We start from the raw sequence: 26988 nt of genomic DNA, 5'->3' as shown, positions 1-26988 counted from the left end.
CGAGTTATAAAGTCGGAATTGCGGGATATAAAGTCGGAATTGCGAGTTATAAAGTCGGAATTGCGAGTTATAAAGTCGGAATTGCGAGATATAAAGTCGGAATTGCGATTTATAAAGTCGGAATTGCGAGTTATAAAGTCGGAATTGCAAGATATAAAGTCGGAATTGCGATTTATAAAGTCGGAATTGCGGGATATAAAGTCGGAATTGCGAGTTATAAAGTCAGAATTGCGAGTTATAAAGTCAGAATTGCGAGTTATAAAGTCAGAATTACGCAATATGAAGAATTGTGGGATATAAAGTCAGAATTGCGAGATATAAAGTCGGAATTGCGAGTTATAAAGTCAGAATTACGCGATATGAAGAATTGTGAGATTGCAATGAAAAGTCACAATTACCTTTTTTTTTTATTTAGTGGCTGAAACAAGCTTCCATAGAAAAGTTGTGCTACTTCATATTTTATTAAGATATTTTTTCCTCAGGATTCTTTGATGAATAGAAAGTTCAAAAGAACAGCATTTATTTGGAACTTTTGTAACATTGTAAATGTCTTTACTGTCTCTTTTGATCAATTTAATGCATCCTTTGTGAATAAAAGTAATAATTTCTTTAAAAAAAACGAAACAATACTAGACATACTACAGTATGCCGTTCGAAACACATCCGTACACATGTACACTTCTGTGCTGCATGTCGTTCGTGTTCTCAGTGGGTGAATCTGGATTATGGTATCAGGAGGAATTAAAACCCCAGTGACAAAAGCTTGTTTCTTTATTAACTGTGTTCAATCTTACACAATCGTGGCCTTAAAACACACACACACACTCAGCGTGTGGGTGGCTTGTGTTTAGACACGTCTAGTGTTATGCAGATAACGGGATGCTGTGGATTGTGGCTGTGAATACGCATATTGTTGAGGGCATACATTTGCATAAAAATGCATATCATTTGAATGATTATATAATGTTGTTCTTTATGCAATTCTGTCTGAACCTACACACAACACAGTTTAGAAAAAGCTACTTTTGCAGCAATGAAAAGTGGCTTACTGGTTTAATTTTCTGTGTTATATAGCAGCATATATATGATTTGTACAGACATTCTTCCCTGAAGCCTGTTTATAAAGTTAGTAAAAGCTTTTGGGACAAAAAGCAGTTTTTCAAGACCATTTTCCACCCTCTGACCCTTAGAATTAAACAGGCTGTTTTTGCTGCTGTACCTTTAAGACGTCTGTGCAGTGTGCGCATGATCTCTGTTGTGATTGGCTGACCTCTTCGCATGTGAATCATAATACTTATTATTAATATACAGTATATACATTTTTATTATGTTTACTATAACTATATTTGCTACATATAATAGAATATTAATATAAATAATATATTAATAACATTTTATATGTCAACTCAATGTTTTCATCAAATGTTAATTTTTGATGAATCATTATTTTTGTGTGTTATAGAACCTGAATGCAAAACTTATATCATATAACCATGATCTCTAGCATCAGCGTGATGTGTTATCAGTGGGAGTTCAGTAGGAACAACTACTAGTGACAAATAGCTGTCAGCGTGAGCTCTTGAGACGAGCCCCTGCGCCTGTAGAAGTAGCTGTGGGTCAAACTTCTGGAGAATAATGGAGCTGTCCGTGGTGCTGATGCTGTGTTTGTGTGTGTGTCGGCCTTCTAGCACTCCACTCGAGTGGATAATCTTCTGTAATTAGCTGTAGATAAAGAGAGAGTGCAGTGTGTGTTTAAAAGCAGGTGTATTAATGAGAGGGAGAGACGAAAGAGTGGATGAAGTGAAAGGAACAGGGTTTGTTTGGACGCAGCAAGATTTAACAGGCTGACTTTGCAAAAAAGTCTTGTAGCATTTCATGATTCACATGGCCTGTGGTCTTTCTGTCATGCTCTGTCCCTCTCAACCACCACAATGTTATTGTTAGCCTGACGACTTTCCCAGTATCTGCTAATACATTCTAGGGTGGTTTCTTTCTAGTCCAAGTCTCTAGCTAGGGTCCCTCGTTCAGTGAAATATATAAATATATATTTTTACCTGGTTTATATAATTACTATATTTAACAATTTTATAATTTAATATTGTTCAATATAGTAATTGTGCTAAAAAATTGCATTATGAGATTTTTCTTTCTTGTATATAAGTTTTTTTACTTGATTTTTATTTAACTATACTTAATTGACTATTTTAAAAGAAAAATAACACCAAACAAAGAAAAAGCAGATTAGATTTATTTTGAATTAGAGATGCATTAAAGTAAAAAAAGAAATGAATATTCTGTCATTAATACAAAGTTCTGTCATAAAACTCTAGATGGCGCAGGCTAATAATCAACCTGGTTCCAATCACATAATTTTCTATAGCGCACAGCTGATGTATCAGTAGCCAATGAGCTCGCTGCTCAACTTTCAAATACTTGGTCATCATTTGCTGTAGCAGTTGCAGCACGCTTTCATAAACCCTCCACCTTCCCCAGCTCCACCTGTATAGATCTGCTACTGGTAATTCATGTATGATATATTGTACAGCAGCAGCATGTCTTATTGCTCACAGCATCGTGTTGTGTATATGTATTGGCAGTAGCAAGTCCCGAACTTGCTCTGCAGCAGCAGAAATAACAGCAGCAGCAGCAGCAATAACAGAAGCAGCAGTAACAGCAGCAACAATAACAGCAGCAGCAGTAACAGCAGCAATAATAACAGCAGCAGCAGCAATAATAACAGAAGCAGCAGTAACAGCAGCAGCAGCAGCAGCAACAATAACAGCAGCAACAATAACAACAGGAGCAGCAATAATAAAAATAATAGCAGCAGCAGCAGTAACAATAATAGCAGCAGCAGCAATAACCAACAGCAGCAATAATAGCAGCAGCAGTAATAACAGCAGCAGCAATAATAATAACAGCAGCAATAATAACAGCAGCAGCAGCAATAACCAACAGCAGCAGCAATGATAACAGCAGCAGTAATAATAACAGCAGTAATAACAGCAACAGCAATAATTACAGCAGCAGCAATAATAGCAGCAGCAGCAGCAGTAATAATAACAGCAGCAATAATAACAGCAGCAGCAGCAATAACAGCAGCAGCAATAATAGCAGCAGCAATAACTAACAGCAGCAATAGTCGCAGCAGCAGCAGCAGTAACAGCAGCAGCAATAATAGCAGCAGCAGTAACAATAATAGCAGTAACAATAATAGCAGCAGCAGCAATAACCAACAGCAGCAATAATAGCAGCAGCAGTAACAATAATAGCAGTAACAATAATATCAGCAGCAGCAATAACCAACAGCAGCAATAATAGCAGCAGCAGTAATAACAGCAGCAGCAGCAATAATAGCAGCAGCAGTAATAGCAGCAGCAGCAATAATAACAGCAGCAGCAGCAATAACCAACAGCAGCAATGATAACAGCAGCAGTAATAATAACAGCAGCAGCAATAATAGCAGCAGCAGTAATAACAGCAGCAACAGCAGCAGCAGCAGCAATAATCAACAGCAGCAATAATAGCTGCAGCAGTAATAACAGCAGAAGCAGCAATAATAATAACAGCAGCAATAATAACAGCAGCAGCAGCAGCAATAACCAACAGCAGCAGCACCAATAATAACAGCAGCAATAATAATAACAGCAGCAATAATAACAGCATCAGCAGCAGCAATAATAGCAGCAGCAATAACTAACAGCAGCAATAATCGCAGCAGCAGTAACAGCAGCAGCAATAATAGCAGCAGCAGTAACAATAATAGCAGCAGCAGCAATAACCAACAGCAGCAATAATAGCAGCAGCAGCAGTAATAATAACAGCAGCAATAATAGCAGCAGCAGTAATAACAGCAGCAACAGCAGCAATAATCAACAGCAGCAATAATAGCAGCAGCAGTAATAACAGCAGCAACAGCAGCAATAATCAACAGCAGCAATAATAGCAGCAGCAGCAATAACAGCAGCAGCAATAACCAACAGCAGCAATAACAGCAGCAGCAGCACCAATAACCAACAGCAGCAATAACCACAGCAACAGCAGCAGCAACAGCAACAATAATAACTGCAGCAATAACCAACAGCAGCAATAACAGCAGCAGCAATAACCAACAGCAGCAATAACAGCAGCAGCAATAATCACAGCAACAGCAGCAAAAATAATAACAGCAGCAGCAATAACTAACAGCAACAGCAGCAGCAATAACCAACAGCAGCAAAAACAGCAGCAGCAATAATAATAACAGCAACAGCAGCAGCAATAACTAACAGCAACAGCAGCAGCAATAACCAACAGCAGCAAAAACAGCAGTAGCAATAATAATAACAGCAGCAGCAGCAGCAGCAGCAGCAAAAGGAATAACAGCAGCAGCAGCAGCAGTGTAGCAGATCTATTCCGCCAAGGCCAAACATATCAACACTGCCATATCCATTACTATCCCAAACACTCAGAGAGTTGTCATGACAGAATTATTATTTTTTTCTGTGGAAATGCAAAGGAGAAGTTCAAAAGTGCAGCTTGGACATTGTGCTAAACATCTCCTTTACAGTCCACAGCTGATAGAAAGGATGATTAGATGATTTTTATTTGTGGCTAAACTATTCCTTTAGGGATTTTTATGGGAAACTTGGTCTGTCTTGCCCAGAAGCATCAGATTTTAATTGAGCTGTTCTGCTGTGCTCGAGCACATATTAGATCTGTGTGTGTGTGTGTGTGTGTGTGTGTGTGTGTGTGTTTATAGTGTGGAGAGCTGCTGTCCAAGAAATTACGACACACTTTGAATGAAGTGAATGAGCTAACAGCAGTGTGTGTGTGTGTGTGTGTGTGTGTGTGTGTGTGTGTGTGTGTGTGTGTGTGTGTGTGTGTGTGTGTGTGTGTGTAGTGGACAGGCTTTGACTTTTGTCTCGAGAGGCCCGTTGCGTCTCACACACACATGAAGTAATGAGTTACTGTGGACGCGCTCATGCCGCTGTGCATCGTGGGTTGGTTATGTAATCATCTCTAGTACGATGTGGGGATGTGTGTGCATGCGATGGCATGATGTTGTGTTGTGTGTTTCTGACGGGAATCTGTATAGAGGGGAGCGCGGTCTCCCACTCCCACAGCCTGGACGCGTCGAGGTGCGTGCTTTGGTTCCCGGGGCAGGTAAACGCAGGATAGTATAACAGGTCACGGTGAACCCCAAAGCGGCCCGCCTCCAGCCCGCCTCTGAATGTGCGTGTGTGTTTGTCGTGTACGTCAATGCGTGTGTGTTAGCGAGGCGCTCACCTGTACCTGTCATATATCCTTCTCCTCGTCTGCTGTTTGTGCACTATATGGTCTCCCGTTTGCTGCCCCTCCATCCCTCACGCACACACACTCTCACTCTCACCACCCCTCGGTTGCCATGCCAACAGCCCACTTTCGAGGTGAGAGCGCTTGGAAGAGCACATTCCAGATGTCAGGGGGGAATTTGGGCTCTGTGCACCCCCTACTGGTGACGCCACACACCTGCAGGCTGCCGTCTGCATCTCATCAGCGCTGTTAGATACATTAATAATCATATATACATTACTCATAAATATGAAACATCTACTCCATGTGTGGGAGATGTTTATACACCTCAGTTCAAGAGAAATCATGTGTTTCTCTCTGTCTTATTTCTCCTTGTGCTGTCCTACATCCAGTTTACAAACAGAGCTTTACTCAAATACAGCGGTTTGCCATGTTACAGTGTTTTTACCATGGTAAATGAGTGTCGTTAGGTACAACACAAAGCATTAAACCTCCTTACGGGCAGAAAATAGTCAAGTATGCAGATATGAGTGTTTGGCAAGTTCATCACTACCTATTTTATTTCTGTAATTTGTTGCATTTTTGAGCACAAAACCACAAAAGAATGTAGGGAAGTTGCAGGACTTTTTTAAAAAATAATTGTAAAATGATTTTACTAAATATTATTTAGTTATTATATTATATTCATATTTTATTATTTAATATTAATTATTTTAAGTAATATTTATTTTAAAACTTTTTATTTTATTTTAGCAAATAAAATAATCATATCAGCTTTTATTTTTAAATAATTGTAAAAATTATTTTACTAAATATTATTAATTAATTAATTATTAATTTAGTTATTATATTATATTAATATTTAATTATTAATATTTTATTGTTTTTTATTTAATATTAATTATTTTAAGTAATATTTTTATTTTATTTAATTTTAGCAACTAAAATAATTCAATCAGCTTATTGCTTTTATAAAATGGCAACCTCAACATGATGTAAGATGAAAGTGTTCAATACTTTTTGTGAATATTATATAAAATAAATATTTTATTTAATTCATTATTTTATTTAATTTGTATACATTTTAATTACTTAATTTAAAGGTAAAAGTTTAACTTAAAATATATATTTTTAATAAAATAATTAGTTTTAGCAACTAAAATACACAAATCTACTTATTGCTTTTATAAAATGGCAACAATATCAACAAAATTGTTCAATATTTTTAGAAAAATCAGTAAATAATATGAAATAAAATATGTATACATTTTATTTACCACACATTCAATTATTTTAAAGTTTTAAAATATATATATTTAATTTTAGAAACTATAATAAACATATCTGCTTATAAATATTAAATAAAATAAATACTTTTTAATGATTTTTTTAAATTAAATTTGTATACATTTTAATAACTTAATATTCAATTATTTAAAAAATAAAATTAAAATAATTATTTTATTAAATATTTAATTTTAGCAACTATAATAAACATATCTGCATATTGTTTTTATAAAACAGCAACAATATCAATATATAAGGCAAACGTGTTCAAAACTCACATGTACAGTATTAATAAAAAAATGACACTTAACTATTCTATTTTAATACAGTCCATTAGTTCATTAGGTTGTAGCCATTAAAGGCTCATTAAAATAGAATTTAATTAATGTGCTGTCACAGGTGTGCGCATATATGTTCTGCTATTTCACAACTTCAGAGCGGATCCTGTACTGTTAAAAGATTAATGAAGACGATATTTATGTTGACATGTACGATGACAGCTAAAGTTAAACAGGTTACTGAGCCAAACTTTTGAATAACCTGCAGGCGAGTCACACGTCTACAGTGAATGAATTATTCAGGCCTCAGAGAAGCGTCTACATGTCCTTTATCTGCCCTCGATCGATAGCGAAGGACAGACAGGGAGATACAGAAAGAGAGAGAGAGATAGTCATTGTGTTCTTTCTCTTTTCCCTGTCCTCATTTCACCTGTTCTCGCTCACCGCTGAGATCGCCCCGTTCTCATCCAGGGGTTTAACCGGGGGCTTCGGAGTAGATCATCTAGACTGTTTTCAACATTGATAATAATCATAAATGTTTCTTGAGCAGCAAATCATCATATTAGAATGATTTCTGAAGGATCATGTGACACTGAAGACTGGAGTAATGATGCTGAAAATTCAGCTTTGATCACAGGAATAAATTACATTTTAAAATATATTACAATAGAAAACAGTTATTTTAAATTGTAATAATATTTCACATTTTTTAATGTAGTTTTAATTAAATAAATGTAGCTTTGGTGGTTCTTTTAGAGCTTTTAACGATTTTTTTAATCAGTTTTAAAACCTCATTTCATGACACTGTTTTTGACCACAAGTTGCTGTCCGTAGACAAAAGTCAAAAACTTTTTTTTAAAACGAGTCATTTAGGCCACTTTTCATGTGTATATCTATAGTAAAGTGATGAATAATGACTTTTAATATTAAAAAAATATATTTTCATGGTTTGTTATAACATTTTTTCTTTTGTCAAATCAAGTTAGATAATTAATGTGGTTCAGATAACATAATATTTTCGAGTTTCTGTTGATTAAACCAATCGCCTTCATTGTATTAACTCAAATTTTTTAATTTCAATGAACTAAAAATTTTAAGGCATTAACTTTTTCTAAGTTAAACCAACAATTCTTTTTTACAGTATAGTAATTTGCATGTTCGTGATGTGTAAATATTAATGTCATAAATAATGATAGTTCTATGTTTTATAGATATATCACCCATTATTGATCATATTCCAATATTTAAAGCACTTGTTTTTTACCTTCTGAAAATATGCGCTTTTATAGTCAAACATTTTGTGTTTGAAACTGCTGTTGAAATGTTTCTTATAAGATATGTTGAATTAAAGAGGTCATGTGATGCTATTTTAAAAGTTTATTTTATTCATTGGGTGTACTAGAACAGGTTAACATGCTTTAATGTTCAAAAAACACATTTTTTTTCAAATACTGTACATTATTGCAGCCCCTCTATTCCCAGTCCGTCTGAAACGTGCTGATTTCTACGAAGCCCCTCCTTCTGATAAGCTCAGAGTGCTCTGATTGGCCAGCAGACCCAGTGTGTTGTGATTGGCCAAACACCTCAAGCGTGTGTCAGAAATGTAACACCCCTTACCATAATCGCAAGCTTCAGCTTCCAATGAGTCAGATTCTGAAAATGCGGATGATCGAGACGATTTATGCAGGAATAAAGCCGTTAATACTTGTTAACGAATAATTTCCGTCAAAGACATTTTTTTCACTGACGAACACGAGACGATAACTAAATAAAAAACCAGTTTTGAATGGCAAAAATTATGTCTATATATTCAACAAATTAAAACTAGACAAAAATGTTAGGGAGGGATGATTTGGGAAAGATCCAGTCAGAACCAATGTCCTTGCATGGTAAATGCGCACATTTTGCCCACATCTACCCGGCGGGACATAAGTTGCCATACACTTGCTGCATGTCCCGTAATATGTTAAAAAATGTAAATGTCTGGTAGAAAGAGAAGAGCAGACATATAGATAAATCCGAAAAAGCGTGACGACACGAAAGAGAGCTCAATTCAGTCCGGTTTTCTGTGCGCACGCAGAAAGCCGCCTCTCAGACAGCGCACGAGTACTGAATTGAGTTCTCTTTCGCGTCTTTTCACGCTTAAACAGTCAAATACACACAAAATGATGTCAAAAATATCCGTTTTGGCGGGTATTCACTTAAAGACAGTAGGTTATGTCTTAAGTATGTCTGAAACACGCTGATTTCTACAAAGTCCCTCCTTCTGAAAAGCTCTGAGTCCTCTGATTGGCCAGCAGACCTAGTGTGTTGTGATTGGACAAACACCTCAAGTGTGTGTCAGAAATGTAGCGCCCCTTACCATAATCGTGAGCTTCAGCTTCCAAGGCTTCTAAAGCAGTTGTAAACACAAACTGTTAATAATAATGTCGTCACGTTTACCGTATCAGTTCAATCCCGAATCAGATTCTGAAAATGTGGATGATCAAGTCGATTTAGAGCCGTTAATTTCATTGACGAATAATTTTCGTCTAAGACATTTTTTCATTGAAGAAAATGAGACGATAACTAAATAAATACCAGTTTTGAATGACAAAAACAATGACTATATATTCAATGAATAAAAAATAGACAAAAATGTTAGGAGGGATGATTTGGGAAAAGATCCAGTCAGAACCGATGTCATTTTGTGAACATCTGTTGGCATACACTTGCTGCATGTCCCATAAAACGTTCTTAAATCTGGGAGAAAGAGAAGAGCAGACATATGCATAAATCCGAAAAAGCGTGACGACACGAAAGAGAGCTCAATTCAGTCCGGTTTTCTGTGCGCACGCAGAAAGCCGCCTCTCAGACAGCGCACGAGTACTGAATTGAGTTCTCTTTCGCGTCTTTTCACACTTAAACAGTCAAATACACAGAAAAAGATGTCAAAATATCCATTTAGGCGGATATTCACTTAAAGACAGTAGGTTATGTCTTAAGTAAACGTAAACAGTTGGGAGAATATCGGATGTGTATCAGTGTATTGCATCCGTGCATTCGGCCTTAAAGTGACAGCAGCCTAATAAACCTGCCGCTGTCTGTCATTAATGTTCATCAAACATCAAAATAAAAAGAGAAAATCAGTCAATGTTCTTTAATAGCTTTAATAAGGGTTAATCTATAACTAATTTATACAAATAAATATGTCTGCTTGAATGCTAGAATGAAGAATGTTGTATGCAAATTGTTATAAAGAACGCATCAATTAAAAAGTTTATTTTTGTGAAGTGATTTTACTTAATTTTAAGATAAATAAAGACATGTTATATGTCACAACAGTTAAATCTGTGTCTGTATTGCATGTTCAAACCTTAACATCATTCATATTAACAGGTTAATAGACTAACTAGACTAAAACTAAAACAATTCAGATGACTAAAACCAAATCAAGGAAAAGGAGTACATTAAAAAGCATCATATGACCCCTATAAATTGTTTATATAATTTTAAAGACTTTATAAGAGGGTTCAAACCTTAAATAGGGCTTTCACACCCTGAAATTTGCTCCCTTCTTTCTGTCATTATCATTTCTCCATCTGTTTCTGTTTCTGTCCATCATTTTCATGGCAGCTGAATGTGTGTGGGTTCAGAAAGACTGAACTAACAAGGACACTAACCCATTAACAGATTCAGCCAATCAGTGCTGCATTCAATTCACATTTAACCAATTACTGACACCGATCCTGAATATTCATGAGGATGTGTTTCTGAAGATTTAAAAGCCCTGTCTCTCTCCCCTCCCGAGCTAACCTCGTGTCTGTCTGTCTGTCTGTCTGTCTGTCTGTCTGTCGTGCTTTGCCTGCTCTGTGTGTTCTTGTCTCCTCTAAGGCTACGTCTGTGTGTCTTCAACAACTCAGCCATGATGTTTCCGCCATCGGCTTTTGAGTGAATTAACCAAGAACTAAAGTGACACCATTGAGAGGATGTTTTCTCGAAACAGATGTGTTGACAGACAGACGCTTCATGGTTTGTGCGTAAACCTCCCGCCCGAGTCAGATCCGTCCTCCCGGACCTCGGCAGCTCTCCTTAGACTGGTGCGGATCCAGCTGGGAATATGATTTATACATATGAAATATGACTCTCCTCGTTTACTCACCCTCATGTTCTTATTTAGCAGAATGTCCAAACTGCTCTTTTCTATACAGCGAAATCCTCCGAAAAAGAAAACACCAAACAACCATTTTAAAGGGGACATAAAACCTAGAGAAATGATGATAATGAAGTTTATACAGTTCAGATCAAGAGGAAAAATTCCTACACTTTCTATAGCTCAATTTTAATTTAATTTAGCTTTTCTTTTAATTTTTCAGGTGCTTTTTATTTATTTGTACTTTTGTCTGTTTAATTGTTTTTGTTTTATAGCTTTTATGGTTTGACTTCATAAGTTACATTTTATCAGTTTTTGGTCACATGATGGAGCACTGCCTGTTTACGGCCTTGTGATGCAGTATTTATTTTATATCATTTTAATGCTGCACATTTGGCTACATGCAAAATGATTTTCATTGAATAGCGATTTAAATTTTAGTGTTTTATTTTATTTTATTTTTGTGGTCCACTTCTGGCTTTACGCGATAAGATTTCAGTGAATAGCAGTTTAAATTTCAGTATTATTTTATTTAATTTTATTTTATTATTTATTTTAATTTATTTTTTAGGCCACTTTTGGCTTTATGCGATAAAATTTCAGTGAATAGCAGTTTAAATTTCAGTATTTTTTTTATTTTATATTTTATTTTATTTTTATATTTTTTATTTTATTTTATTTTGTATTTTTTTTATGGCCACTTCTGGCTTTATGTGATAAAACTTCAGTGAATAGCAGTTTTAATTTCAGTATTTTATTTTATATTTTTTGTTTTATTTTATTTTATTGTTATATTTTTATTTTATTTTTGTGGTCCACTTTCTAGCTTTATGTACGGAAGAGGATTAGGGCCAAGCAATAATAAAAAAATAAAACCATCTCGAGATTAAAGTTGTTAAATTTCGAGAAAAAAGTCGAAATAAAATGTTGAGAATAAAGTCATTAAATTATGAGAATAAAGACATTAAATTATGAGAAAAATTCGCAATTTAACGACTTTATTCTCATAAATTAATGACTTTATTCTCAACATTTTATCTCGACTTTTTTCTCGAAATTTAACAAGTTTTTTCTCGAAATTTAACAACTTTAATCTCGAGATGGTTTTATTTTTTTATTATTGCTTGGCCCTAATCCTCTTCCGTATTTATGCGATACAATTTCAGTGAATAGCAATTTAAATTTCATTGTTTTTTTATTTTATTTTATTTTATTTTATTTTATTTTATTTTATTTTATTTATTTCATTGTTTTTTATTTTATTTTATTTTATTTTATTTATTTCATTGTTTTTTATTTTATTTTATTTTATTTTATTTTATTTATTTCATTGTTTTTTTATTTTATTTTATTTTATTTTATTTTATTTTATTTTATTTTATTTTATTTTATTTTATTTTATTTTATTTTATTTTATTTTATTTTATTTTATTTTTTTTTTTGTGGTCCACTTCTGGCTTTGTGCAGAAAGATTTTCAGTGAACAGCAGTTTAAATTTTAGTTTTGTTTTGTTTTATTTTATTTTATTTTATTTTATTTTATTTTATTTTATTTTATTTTATTTTTATATTATTTTTATTTTATATATATTTTTTATATATTTTTATTTTATTTTATTTTATAAATATGTCAATAGTTATTTAAACATTTCATTGTTTTATTTTATTTTCCAATTCTGGATTTACATGAAAATATTTTCAGTTAATAGCGATTTTAAATGTTAGTATTTTTATTTTATTGTATATTTTATTTAATGTTATTTTTATTGTAATTTTTGGGTGCGCTTTTGGCTGCATGTGAAGGTTTTCAGCGAATAGCAAAAAAAAAAAATAATATATATATATATATATATATATATATAATATATATATATATATATATATATATATATATTATTTGGATAATTTCTGCCTGTAAGTGAAAAGATTTACAGCAAAGACTTTTCCTCAAAAAAAAAAAAACAATTGTATGATTTCTTCATAAATCACATGGACTGCATTTTGGTGTTTTGATGTGTTTTTTGGAGCAGCTGTGGTCATCATCCACTTTGGTGTATTCACCAGTAGATTATCAAATGGATTTGGAACATTTTACAAAATATCTTCTCCCACGTCCCACAGAAGAAAGAAAGTCCTGCAGGTTTGGAAGGACACGAGGGCGAGTAAACGACGAAACTGTCCTTCAAACATTTCCCTGCCAGTCTAAAGACGGCGCGATCCTCCCGGATGTCTCTCTCTCCTCCTGCTCTCTGTGTTCGACTGTATGTGCCATTTGCTGTGTTCCTTTACACTATTTGTTTACTCCTTCTCTCTCTTTTGTCTTTCCAGCGCTCATTTTCTCTCTTTCTCTTCAAAGCTTCACCTCTCTCCGGAAACAAACCGCTTCCTTCCTGGTCTCTTTGTCTTTCTTTTCCGTTCGTTTCTTTTGTGTAGAACTAATCTGTGTGTGTGCTTTCGTTTAACTCTCCTTTCTCTCTGACTGACTCCAGGGTTTCTTGTCTTCTCTCGCTCTCTCTCTCCTGCAGCTGTGCTGGTTTGGTTGACGTCTCTCTCATGGTTTTGTTTGACTCTTCAGTCATGCGAATAATCTTCTGCCTTTCCATCAAAGAAAAGCGTCTCTTTTCCTCTTACGCTGTCTTTTGTCTCTCTTTCTCCCTCCAGCTGTTACCGTGTCTCAGTTTCGTCTGTATCCGTGTGCCGCCTTCATCGCTTTTCTATGTTCATCCTGTAGTTGTCTTGTGTGTCTCTCTCAGTGTTTCTGTCTCTCGGTTTGTATCTGAACTGTATCTGATCACTCAGTTTCATTCAGATGTCAGCATTTGTCCTGTTCACCTTCTCTCTCTCTCTCTCTCTCTCTCTCTCTGCTCTTTTGGCCCCTGCTCTGGTTTAGTTTTGTCCTGTCAACTAGTTCAGTAGTTTAGTCAAACATTAGAGGAATATTTTAGGGGTTTAGTACATGTTATGCTCGATCGACAGCATTTGTGGCATAATGTTCCTTACCACAGAAATAATCAATTTATCTGCCCTGAAACGTTTTACTGGATCATTTTATTTTATAAGAGCTTTGACAAAAAATATTAGCTTTCTTTCTGCTTTTAAACCCTTCATTTTATTTCAATTTATTTTATTTTATTCTTTAAGCTGATTTTTTATTTTCTGTGGCGATACACATTAATTTTTATTTTATTTTATTTTATTTTATTTTATTTTATTTTATTTTATTTTATTTTATTTTATTTTATTTTATTTTATTAAAAAAAAAACATTTTTTAGATGGACCGATAAGTCAAAAATATTTTCTGAAGCATTAAACCTATTTAATTTAATTTAATTTAATTTTATTTTATTTTATTTTATTTTATTTTATTTTATTTTATTTTATTTTATTAAATGGACAGATGAGTCAAAAATATTTTCTGTAGCATTAAACCTATTTTATTTTATTTTGTTTTGTTTTGTTTTGTTTTGTTTTGTTTTATTTTGCTTTATTTTATTTTATTTTATTTTATTTTATTTAAAGGACCAATAAGTCAAAAATATTTTCTGTAGCATTAAACCTATTTTATTTTATTTTATTTTATTTTATTTTATTTTATTTTATTTTATTTTATTTTATTTTATTTTATTTTATTTTATTAAATGGACAGATGAGTCAAAAATATTTTCTGAAGCATTAAACCTATTTTATTTTATTTTATTATTTTATTATTTTATTTTATTTTATTTTATTTTTTTTTATTTTTTATTTTATTTTATTTATTTTATTTTATTTTATTTTATTTTATTTTATTTTATTTTATTTTATTTTATTAAATGGACAGATGAGTCAAAAATATTTTCTGTAGCATTAAACCTATTTTATTTTATTTTATTTTATTTTATTTTATTTTATTTTAAACATTTTTTAGATGGACCGATAAGTCAAAAATATTTTCCTGTAGCGTTAAATCTATTTTTTTTTTTATTATTATTATTATTATTATTATTTATTTTTTACTTCAACTGTGCAGTGAGTAAAAATTATTTTCTGTGGCATTAAACCTTTATTTTACTTTACTTTTAACTTTAACTAAACAATGAGTAGCAATTATTTTCTGTCAATACACATTTTATTTAAATTTATTTTTACTTTTTTAAATGAAGCAGTGAGTCAAATTTATTTCCTGTGGCATTAAACCTTTATTATTTTATTTTATTTTATTTTATTATTTTATTTTATTTTATTTTATTTTATTTTATTTTATTTTATTTTATTTTATTTTATTTTTTATTTTTTTACTTTAACTGAGCAATGAGTTACAATTATTTCCTGATGCAATACAAGATTAATTTTTATTTTATTTTATTAATTTTATTAAATGGAGTAATGTGTCAAAATTATTTCCTGTTGCAATAAATATTTTATTGTAAGTCAAAATTATTTTCTGTGGCAATAAACATTTTTTTAAGTCAAAATTATTGTCTGTGGTAATAAGCATTATACTACAAATGCCTGTAAATCGGCTTTACTTGTACTTAACCCATATTATTCCCATATTAAGTCGATTTTCCAGTCCAGGCCAGCCGCCCAAATCCGACTTCGGACACCAACCCCTGGAAAGCGAAACGGACTGCACCGCGCCGTGATGAATTGACAACTTTATGTGTTTGCTGAGATATTTAATAACCCTGAATATTGGCAGTTCATAGTGTCTTTTGGCTGTGTTATAAACTGAGGTAACACAATGTTTTTATGTTTTATAACAGGAAATGTGTCACAGTTTGAACTATGTGCTTTTTCTTTTCTATTTCTCTGTTGTGGCTTTATTTTATTGTGTTCAAGTGATCGAAAGTAAAAATCATTCTCATGCTTGTTATTAATTTGTCTTCTTCATATTCTTGTCCGTTTCTAAAATGTGTGATGAAGCCGGTCAGAATAACACGAGTCGACGCTCATAAAGGTCAAAAGGTCATCTGGGTTTGATTCTGTGGCAAAGAGAAAGAAACGCAGGGCAAGTCACACATGACTGGTATTTTTAGTAACCTGTGTTTCTCTCTGTCTGTCTCTCACCCTGCAGTAGGAATATGGGGAATAAGCCGGCTAACAGTCCTAAGGGTCAGCCGCCAGATGCCGACGGCCATTCTTCAGTGTCTGACCTTGCCAACTCGCTCACTGGAGACATGGTGATGGTAGGACAGTGTGTTTGCATGTAGCATCCTGGTCCTGCATAGTCTGTCTGGCTGAATCACACTGCAGCTCGTTCGGCCCCTTTAGACAGGAAGGGAAACGTCTGAAAAGTAACCAGGGGCGTTTTAAAAGTGTTGCTCATGAATATTAATTAGGTGAAAATCCTAACTAATTTGCTAAAATGCTGACGTTGGTAAATAGGTGCTTTTTAGCCTTCAAATAGCTGCTGAGTGTCTCAAATAAAACTCTTAATGTGCCCCATTATGCTATTTTCAATTGTTTTGGATCTTCTACAACAGGTTTACATGCATTCAGTGTCAAAAAACACTTTAATTTTCTCACAATATACCTTTCACATCACCTCAAAGAGTCTGAAAACTGATCGATCAAGGATCCTGTCTCCTTAAACCCCTCCTCTGCTCTGATTGGTCAGATGGCTCAGTCTGTTGTGATTGGTCAGCCACTTACAGCATGTCTCAAAAACCAAACGCACATCTAAATTTCAGGTCAGAGGCTTCCTCAGCACTTGATACACAAGTAGGTGCATTTACATGGAGCATTGTAATTGACCCTTCACAAAGAACCGCCCCCCTTAGTTACTGTTGCTTTATCTGACAAGCCATGGTGCTGTCACGCCACACAGAGTGAAAAATACATCGCGGAGCAAAGAGGATACTGACAACACGTCGACAGACAAGACAGAGCAGATTACTTATGATATTAAGGTGCCGTAGAACGTCTTTTTAAAAGATGTAATATAAGTCTAAGGTGTCCCCTGAATGTGTCTGTAAAGTTTCAGCTCAAAATACCCCATAGATTTTTTTTTATTCATTTTTTTAATTGCCTATTTTGGGGCATCATTAAATATGCGCCGATTCAGGCTGCGCGGCCCCTTTAAATCTCATGCTCCCCTCCCCCGGAGCTCGCGCATGCCTTAAACACCATAAACAAAGTTCACACAGCTAATATAACCCTCAAAATGGATCTTTACAAAGTGTTCGTCATGCAGCATGTCTAATCGTGTAAGTATGGTATTTATTTGGATGTTTACATTTGATTCTGAATGAGTTTGATAGTGCTCCGTGGCTAACGGCTAATGCTACACTGTTGGAGAGATTTATAAAGAATGAAGATGTTTATGAATTATACAGACTGCAATTGTTTAATAATGAAAATAGCGACGGCTCTTGTCTCCGTGAATACAGTAAGAAACGATGGTAACTTTAACCACATTTAACAGTACATTAGCAAAATGCTAACGAAACATTTAGAAAGACAATTTACAAATATCACTAAAAATATCATGATATCATGAATCATGTCAGTTATTATTGCTCCATCTGCCATTTTTCGCTATTGTTCTTGCTTGCTTACCTAGTCTGATGATTCAGCTGTGCACAGATCCAGACTTTAATACTGGCTGCCCTTGTCTAATGCCTTGAACATGGGCTGGCATATGCAAATATTGGGGGTGTACATATTAATGATCCCGACTGTTACGTAACAGTCGGTGTTATGTTGAGATTCGCCTGTTCTTCGGAGGTCTTTTAAACAAATGAGATTTATATAAGAAGGAGGAAACAATAGAGTTTGAGACTCACTGTATGTCATTTCCATGTACTAAACTCTTGTTATTCAACTATGCCAAGATGAATTCAATTTTAATTCTAGGGCACCTTTAAACAAAATCCCAGCTTTCAAACTGTGTAATTTTTAAAGAAATTCAAACAATAAAAACTTTTGTTGCTCTTTAATGTGTTGTGAACCGATCATCTCTTACTACTAGTTAATTTATAGCATCAAATAAACATGAATGAACATCAGAAGGAATGTTGTTTCAAACGGGAAAATACGTCAATACACACCATTTTTCAAGTTCAAGTCCACCAAGGTTAATCTTCTAACTCCTGACTGCTTTGTCGGACAAAATGGCGGATTTGGCGTTCTGGGGTGCGTTTCCCGAAAGCATCGTTGGTGAACTATGGTCGTAAGTCCCATTGAACTCTATTGGTAACGACGGAACTTACGACCATAGTTCGCTTTGGGAAACGCACCCCTGATTGGTTAGATCGCTTGTCAATCAAACTCCCGGTGAAGGGTCAATTGATTTCAGTTGGATAAAGCCAAACTATAAGGCAAACAAAATAAAAACTCTGCCATGTAAACATGTTAATCAATTTTTCATTGGTTAAATCAATGGAGAATATCTCGTATTTTTCCGTGGGTGCTCGACCATTTGATTGCCGCCTATGCATGCAGGAATTGAGACTGGAATTACTGACAACTCATTTCAGGCAGTTCAGAATCTGTACTTTCTTTTAGCAACAATAACTTTATTTGTCACGCTCTTTGATTTTTATATCTTTGCAGAGTTTTTGCATTTACAAACAGCTATATTACACTACATGAAAGGTCATTTCTAAAAAAACATATGCGGCACTTTAAGGCAAGACACTACAGGCAAAAACATTGTTTTTTAATGCGCTGGTCAATTTTGAGATTTTGGGCTATTTGTGCCTTTCATAACGTGTTGTTTCAGACCAAAATACACTTTAAGTGTTCATTTTATTGCACTTTATCTATTTTCATCTGTAGATTTCAATTCTAAAACATATCTTTAAAGGCTGTTTTCTCAAAATACATCAGAAAAGTCAGCAATCTCCACACTTTATTCCTGTCTATATTCTGAAGGGGTTTGTTCATATGTCATTCACCTGACATTTTATTCCTAAAACATGCTGAAGATGTCTTTTTTCTGGCTGTTGACAGTATTTTCTGATTTATGAAGTGATAAAAAGAGAAATCTAAAATCTCCTCTGTAAAAACCTATGTAATCTGTCAACAAAATGAAACAAGAAGCCTGGCTTTATCCAATGCTTAGATTTCTGTTCTATAAATGTATGCAAATGAATGCATATTTAAATAGATAATGCCTCATTTGCATATTTAAACAACATTTCAGAACACTTGTAAGACAAAAAATGTTTGCAATCTTTATGTAATCAATCAGCTGGGAAGTATGATCTGTTTTTTACCCGATATTCACCTGGGCTGTCTTACATCTTTAATATCTTAAGACATGCCTGTGTGTTTCTTGATCAATAATAATGTCAGGTGTTAAAAACACTCTTCATAGCAGATCTTTGGTTAGGCTGAAGTGTGTGTGCTTTTGCCACAGCGCCGATCTTCACATTCATCATTCTCTCTCATGCTCTCTTTAGTTGTCTCCGGGGTCGGAAGACGACGATCACGAAGGTCCAGTGAGCGAGAAACTGGGCCGGATTCAGTTCAGCTTGGGCTACAGCTTCCAAGACACGACTCTGACGGTGAAGATACTCAAAGGTCAAGACCTGCCCGCTAAAGACTTCTCTGGGACCTCCGACCCCTTCGTCAAAATCTACCTACTGCCCGACAGAAAGCACAAACTCGAGACCAAAGTCAAGAGGAAAAATCTCAACCCTCACTGGAACGAAACCTTCCTTTTTGAAGGTCAGCTGTGGATGAAATCTCTTGCTTAATAAAAATATGTCTCGCAAAACCTGTGAAGTACATGTCTAGGTCATATTTCATCCCAAAATTTGAAGAAAGACATTAAAGAATTATGTTTTGCTTTAAACACTATCATTACCTTAATATTAATAATAATACATTTTACTGTTAAAAATTATATTATCATTTCTGTAGCTAAAACATTAGAGCAAGACAGTTGCAACACTAAGGTCATGATGGGTTCAATTATTGTAATTATTTACTGTAATACTGATGAAAAAACTGTATTAGAACCTAATGAGAATCAGCATGAGAATAATGAAAATGATGGAAAAAAAAAAAAGGCTGTAAAAGTAAACCGTCAGGTCTCGTTACAACAATGAGAGGGTTTTTGTTTGTTATTATAATTTTTACATGACAGTAATGAGAATTTGGAGGGAAACATGCTGAATCATCAGGAAAATACTGTCTCAGTGCAAATATGTTCATGGCACTGTAAATCTGAATCTAATCTTGCCTTCATTACACCTCCTCAGGGTTCCCCTATGAGAAGGTGCGGGAACGAACGTTGTATCTCCAGGTGCTGGATTACGATCGCTTCAGCCGTAACGACCCGATCGGAGAGGTCTCCATCCCTCTGAATAAAGTGGAGCTCGGACAGCTGAAGTCCTTCTGGAAGGATCTTAAACCCTGCATGGATGGAGCCGTGAGTGGACTTTTCCATACAATGGACAATGTGGACTCTTAAAGGGATAGTTCACCCAAAAAATGAAAATTTGCTGTTCATTTTTACTCACACTCAGGCCATCCTAGATGTAGGTGACTTTTTCTCTTCATTTGAACAGAGATTTTTAGCTGAAACTGTGGAGTGATTCATATAATGAAGTCATGTCATGCGTGACCTTTCCAACATGATTACGCAATGCGTAGCAGTGCAAGACGAGCATTTATGGTTTAAAAGTATATAAAATTTAATTTTTTTTTAGAAAATGAGCAATGGTTTCTCCAGATAAGACTCTTATTCCTCGTCTGGGATCGTGTAGAGCTCATTGAAGCTGCACTGAAACTGACATTTGGACCTTCAACCCGTTGAACCCCAGTGAAGTCCACTATATGGAGAAAAATCTGTTATTATGTGTAGTCCATAGGACTGTTGCACTATATTCCAAGCTTTGCCGTAACTCTCAAACCTCTTTCAAGCTTGTGTCAAGACATGTGGTCTGTTTGTGTGTGTTCTAGGGAAGACGTGGCGATCTGCTGTTGTCTCTGTGTTATAACCCCACTGCCAACACCATCACTGTTAACATCATAAAAGCTCGCAACCTCAAAGCCATGGACATCGGGGGCACCTCAGGTACTCGGACACACATATAATAACATTAACAAATACACTGGTTGAATGAATATTGAATAGCTTCATGTGTCATTTGCATAACTCACGCCCTCTCGTTCTCTGATTGGCTCTAGACCCTTATGTCAAAGTATGGCTAATGCACAAAGACAAGCGAGTGGAGAAGAAGAAGACAGTGACCATAAAACGCTGCCTGAACCCCGTTTTTAACGAATCCTTCCCTTTTGACGTGCCCGCACATGTTCTCCGAGAGACCACCATCATCATCACCGTCATGGATAAGGATCGACTGAGCCGCAATGATGTCATTGGAAAGGTGACAATATGTGCATCCTGTTTATACTATTGTGTATACAGGTGCTGGTCATATAATTAGAATATCGTGAAAAAGTTCATTTTTTTATTGTAAATTATTTTAAAAAATGAAACTTTCATATATTCTAGATTCCCTACATGTAAAGTAAAACATTTCAAAAGTTTTTTTTAAAACATTTGTTGATTAGAGCGTACAGCTCATGAAAGTCCAAAATCCAGTATCTCAAAATATTAGAATATTTACATTTGAGTTTCATTAAATGACCATCCCTACAGTTTAAATTCCGGGTATCTCTTGTTCTTTGAAACCACACTAATGGGGAAGACTGCTGACTTGGCAATGGTCCAGGAGACAATCATTGACACCCTCCACAAAGAGAGTAAGTCACAGAAGGTCATTACTGAATGGGGTGGCTGTTTAGAGAGTGATGTATCAAAGTATATTGAATGCAAAGTTGACTGGAAGGAAGAAATTGGGTAGGCAAAGGTGCACAAGCAACAGGGATGACCACAAGCTTGAGAATACTGTCAAGTAAAGCAGATTCAAACACTTGGGAGAGCTTCACAATGAGTCAAATGAAGCCGGAGTCAGCGCATCAAGAGTCACCACACTCAGACATCTTCAGGAAAAGGACTACCAAGCCACTTCTGAAACAGAAAAAACGTCAGAAGCATCTTACCTGGGCTAAGGAGGAAAAGAACTGGACAGTGAACAGTGGTCGAAAGTCCTCTTTTCAGATAAAAGTAAATTTTGCATTTCATGTTGAAATCATGGTCCCAGAGTCTGAAGGAAGACTGGAGAGGCACAGAATCCAAGCTGCTTGAAGTCTAGTGGGAAGTTTCTGAAGTTAGTAATGATTTGGGGGGGCCGTGACGTCTGCTGGTGTTGGTCCATTGTGTTTTATCAAGTGCAAAGTCAATGCAGCCATCTTCCAGGAGATTTTGGAGCACTTTATGCTTCCATCTGCTGACAAGCTTTATGGAGATGCTGATTTCCTTTTCCAGCAGGACTTTAGCACCTGCCCACAGTGCAAAAACCACTTCCAAGTGGTTTGCTGACCATGATATTACTGTGTTTTATTGGCCAGCCAACATGCCTGACCCCTGAATCTATGGGATATTTTCAAGAGAAAGATGAGAAACAGTCGATCCAACAATATACAGATGATCTGAAGGGTCAATAGTGCCTCAGCAGTGCCACAGGCTGATCACTTCCATGCCACACTTCACTGATGCTGTCATTTGTGCTAGGAGCAAGTCATTTGCTGTAATATGTGCTGCCGACCAAGTATTGAGTGTACAAATGAACATACTTTAAAGAACTTGAACTTTTCTGTTTTGAAAATCCATTTTTTGATTGATCTTAGGAAATATTCTAATATTTTGAGATACTGGATTTTGGACTGTCATGAGCTGTACACTCTGTAATCATCAAAATAAAAAAAAAAATAAAAAAACTTTTGAAATGTTTTACTTTACATGTAGGGAATCTAGAATATATGAAAGTTTCATTTTTAAAAATAATTTACAATAAAAAAAATGAACTTTTTCACGATATTCTAATTATATGACCAGCACTTGTGTATATATATATATATATATATATATATATATATATATATATATATATATATATATATACAGTAATGCGTAAATTACTTACAAATTATAATCCGCTACTGATTTCATATTACATGACATAAAGTGTAGTCATTGATTTTTGGTAATGTAATTACGTTACTTTTAGATTACTTCTGACCTAACTCGTTTATCAGAGATTTGAGATTTATCTATAAAAGCAGTATGCTTTAGAAAGGAAAACTGAAAAGATTTTTAAAAATGTGTACAGATAGATATAATACATATATTAGAGGAGTAAACGGTACACAAACATGACGGTTCGGCACGTACCTCGGTATTGAAGTCATGGTTTGGTACGGGTTCGGTACAGGTTCAGTTCACCAGGGGGGAGAAAACTAAACATAAAATTGCTTATTTTTTCTTCTTTTTTATTAAACAGTGGTTTATTGAACACATTGTGTCTCTCTCTTTAAATAAATTCAACTATAATTAACATATCCGTAAGGATAAAAACAATCTATCCCAGCTAATGCTGTAAACTATATACAGGAAACTTTTTCTTGCACATTACTACAATATTGAAGGTTACAATTAACAACACAGCCCAAACTATTAAATTGAGTTTTTTATTTTTAGATATAACAATCAACAAACATATATTTAGTGAAATGCTGCCCTCTAGAGCTCATTTCTCTAGTGAACTAACATGCTGTGGACACTAAATGACTGACCTGAGGTAAATGTAATGCTACGTAAGCTGTTTTATTAATGTTTTTCCACAGTTGAAACATTGGTTGAGAGATTAGACTTAAACATTTTTATGCATAGATCATCTGTTATTCTTCTTCTGTGGTTTTTCCTGTTGTGGCGGTTAGCAAACAGTGTTGCATTACCGCGCATGCCGGGACGAATACATGTACTGTTACACTCCTAAAATATATATATATATATATAAAACTAGAAACGACATAGATGCTAAAATAAGAGGGTAAAATATAATTCTTAATATATAATATGCTTGGGTTAGGAACTGGTTCTATTCAAAGAAAAAAACACTGATTTTCTTAACATTCGATTCTATTAACGATTCGTCTGCATTCGTTCACTGTTGCAGAACAAATTCGTTCAAAGTCTTTGAAAGTTCAAAATCGTTCAAAGTCGTGTTTCATGCACCATGATTCAGCGCTCATACTGAATCAGCGGCACGACAACTGAAAATAGGGTTGTTCAAAAGTACTAAAAGAATCGTTAATGGAATCATTTAGGAATTGGAATCATTTAGTGGAATTGGAAACGAGTCGTTAAATTCTTTACGATTCTCTACCTGGAAAGAGCGTTTTGAAAAGAGCGGGAACCCTGCTGTGTCCTTCATTCTTGTTTACCATCATCTCTTTCTTGTTCTCTCTCTCAGATCTACTTGTCATGGAAGAGCGGTCCTGCTGAGGTCAAACACTGGAAGGACATGTTGAGCCGGCCACGTACAAATGTGGCGCAGTGGCATGCCCTCAAAGCCTGATTCGCCCTCTCCATCTCCCATTTTTCCCTCCAACCCCATTTGACCTTTGACCCGAAACCCCGTCCTTATGCACAAGACTAACTTGCTGCCAGACGGCACAACACGGGTACTTTTAGCCATCCACTCTTGTAACCTTTAACCTTTGAGCTTCTGAATCTCTCCTCCACTTTCATCTCGATTTACTCTGGTAACATGTAGTATAAAGGCCTGCTTATTTACCAGTTGCTAATTACACAACGGTTCTTTGATATTTTGTGCATTAGCATCCGTTCGGGACTCTGGGATAGTCGCGAAATCCAACAAAGCCATTTAAAGATGCTCCGAGAGCGCTCATGCCGCAACTACACGTTACCAGGATGATGTTTTCTTCCTGTTTTGTTTTTTTTAGCTGTCATTCCCCCGTGTTCCTCAGGCTGGAGAGGTCTGACATCTTTCTGATGTGTGAACGCGTCACCTCGGCCCCGTCCCTCGTCTCGTTCAACCATGCCCACGTCTAGACCCGGAGGCTCATGGGAGCTCATTTGGCAGCCTTTAAATTGGCCACCGCTGAAACGGATCAAGTCGCAGGAACTCTGGGAATTGTATTTTTCCAGGTCTCAGACATCCCATGCGCGTCCGACGGCCCCGGAGGGCCGCTGTAATTAAAGCCATGAGGGGAAATGCGACGCCCTCTTGCCATTACCAGTCTCATTTTTTTCTCGTCACCATTTATAGTTGTTTTTCTCGAAATCCCCGACCTCTCCAAGCCTTTTCCTCATCTTTCCCACTTGAACTGATTTTCCGTATCTTTGTTCCTTCCATCTCTCGTTCTATCTATCCTCCCTTCTCTCTTTCTTCTTCTTCTTCTTCTTCTTCTTCTAAGTAAACAGCTCCAATTGGTTCAGCTGAAAGCCGCAGACATTGAAATCTTACGCCATCTGGAGACTTACAGACAGCAAATGGACTCCACCATCCTTGTCTCTTTTGCTTTTTTCTCTGTGGTTTCTCTTTATCGCTGGCACAATAGTAGTGAAGTCCCTCTTTTTCTTGGGATCCCTTGTTGTCCGTGTGCTGTGAGTGACGTGTTGTAGATCCAACCGAAATATCGTTAAAAACATTAACCAACCAGGGTGGAGAAAAGAAAACAACTTCCTCAAAGGATCGTTCCAGGTCTTCTGGGACTTTTGGAAGAAAATCCAGATGTAAGGGGAAAAAAAATACACACACATAGAAAAAAAACTTGATGTCATATTTTTTTTTTCTTTCATAAAAAGGACATTTGAAGAAACCAATCAGAATTGTTCTTCCAGATTTGCTGTGAACTATAGAAGCAAAGAGTTTGTTGATTTTGCGCCGGATAGTTCTCGCCACACTTTGCTCTAGTGACGTGTTTCTTTGTGTGTGTGTGCACTAATAGGGGCTCATCTTTTACAGAAACCCCATCAAAAACCTGCCTTTACCCGCGTATGTGTGCGTATGAGACTGTGTCAGAGGTAGATGGGATGAATCTCACGGAAACATGTCCTGGTCATGTTTTATCCCAAAATCAAGAGTGAGAAAAAAAGAAATAATTTTTTGCCAATTAGGACAATTACATTTTTTTTTATTGTGAGATTATGTTCATGATAATTAAACATATTTTACCCCCAAATGCTTTACCATAAATAACTAATTCATTTAACTTTATAAATTAATTTTTTTTTTTAATACAGCATTTTTTATTTTAAATGTAAATATGCATAAATTAAAGCCTGTACAGCAAATAACTACCATGTTTAAATATTTTACAATTAAAATAATATTTTTATTTAGGTTATATACAGTGTGTATATATATATAAGTGCTGTCAAATCGATTAATCACATCTTACAAACGATTAATCAATATATATATATATATATATATATATATATATATATATATATATATATATATATATATATATATATATATATCATACACACACACACATTATATATTTACAAATGGTTGTTAGATGCGATTAATCGCTTATGTTAGATGTGATTAATTGCGATTAATCAATTTGACAGCATATATATATATATCACACACACACACACACACACACACACACATTATATATTTACAAATGGTTGTTAGATGCGATTAATCGCGATTAATCAATTTGACAGCATATATATATATCACACACACACACACACACACACACACACATTATATATTTACAAATGGTTGTTAGATGCGATTAATCGCTTATTTTAGATGTGATTAATTGCGATTAATCAATTTGACAGCATATATATATATCACACACACACACACACACACACACACATTATATATTTACAAATGGTTGTTAGATGTGATTAATCGCGATTAATCAATTTGACAGCATATATATATATATATCACACACACACACACACACACACACACACACACACACACATTATATATTTACAAATGGTTGTTAGATGCGATTAATCGCTTATGTTAGATGTGATTAATCGAGATTAATCAATTTGACAGCATATATATATATATATATATACACACACACACACACACACACACACACACACACACACACATTATATATTTACAAATGGTTGTTAGATGCGATTAATCGCTTATGTTA

General features: G+C 34.9%; 1 protein-coding gene across 3 annotated transcripts in view; it reads left to right on the top strand.

The window, feature by feature from the left end:
* Positions 1 to 26221, top strand: part of syt7a (synaptotagmin VIIa) — a 152800-nt gene extending 126579 nt beyond the window's left edge. For 2 of the 3 annotated variants that reach the window (XM_048158731.1, XM_048158733.1), the window contains 6 exons: positions 16028 to 16139; positions 19359 to 19626; positions 20163 to 20332; positions 20866 to 20980; positions 21094 to 21293; positions 24285 to 26221. In XM_048158731.1, the coding sequence (XP_048014688.1) occupies positions 16028 to 16139; positions 19359 to 19626; positions 20163 to 20332; positions 20866 to 20980; positions 21094 to 21293; positions 24285 to 24389 (970 nt within the window). In that variant the 3' untranslated portion in view covers positions 24390 to 26221. Of the gene's footprint in view, positions 1 to 15261; positions 15687 to 16027; positions 16140 to 19358; positions 19627 to 20162; positions 20333 to 20865; positions 20981 to 21093; positions 21294 to 24284 lie in introns of those variants that run through there. The other variant, XM_048158734.1, reaches the window with a different exon arrangement.
* The last annotated feature ends 767 nt before the right edge of the window (positions 26222 to 26988 follow it).

Source organism: Megalobrama amblycephala, linkage group LG15 (assembly GCF_018812025.1).
Source record: "Megalobrama amblycephala isolate DHTTF-2021 linkage group LG15, ASM1881202v1, whole genome shotgun sequence".
In the NCBI taxonomy this organism is placed as follows: Eukaryota; Metazoa; Chordata; class Actinopteri; order Cypriniformes; family Xenocyprididae; genus Megalobrama; species Megalobrama amblycephala.
This window is presented reverse-complemented; position numbering and strand designations above follow the sequence as displayed.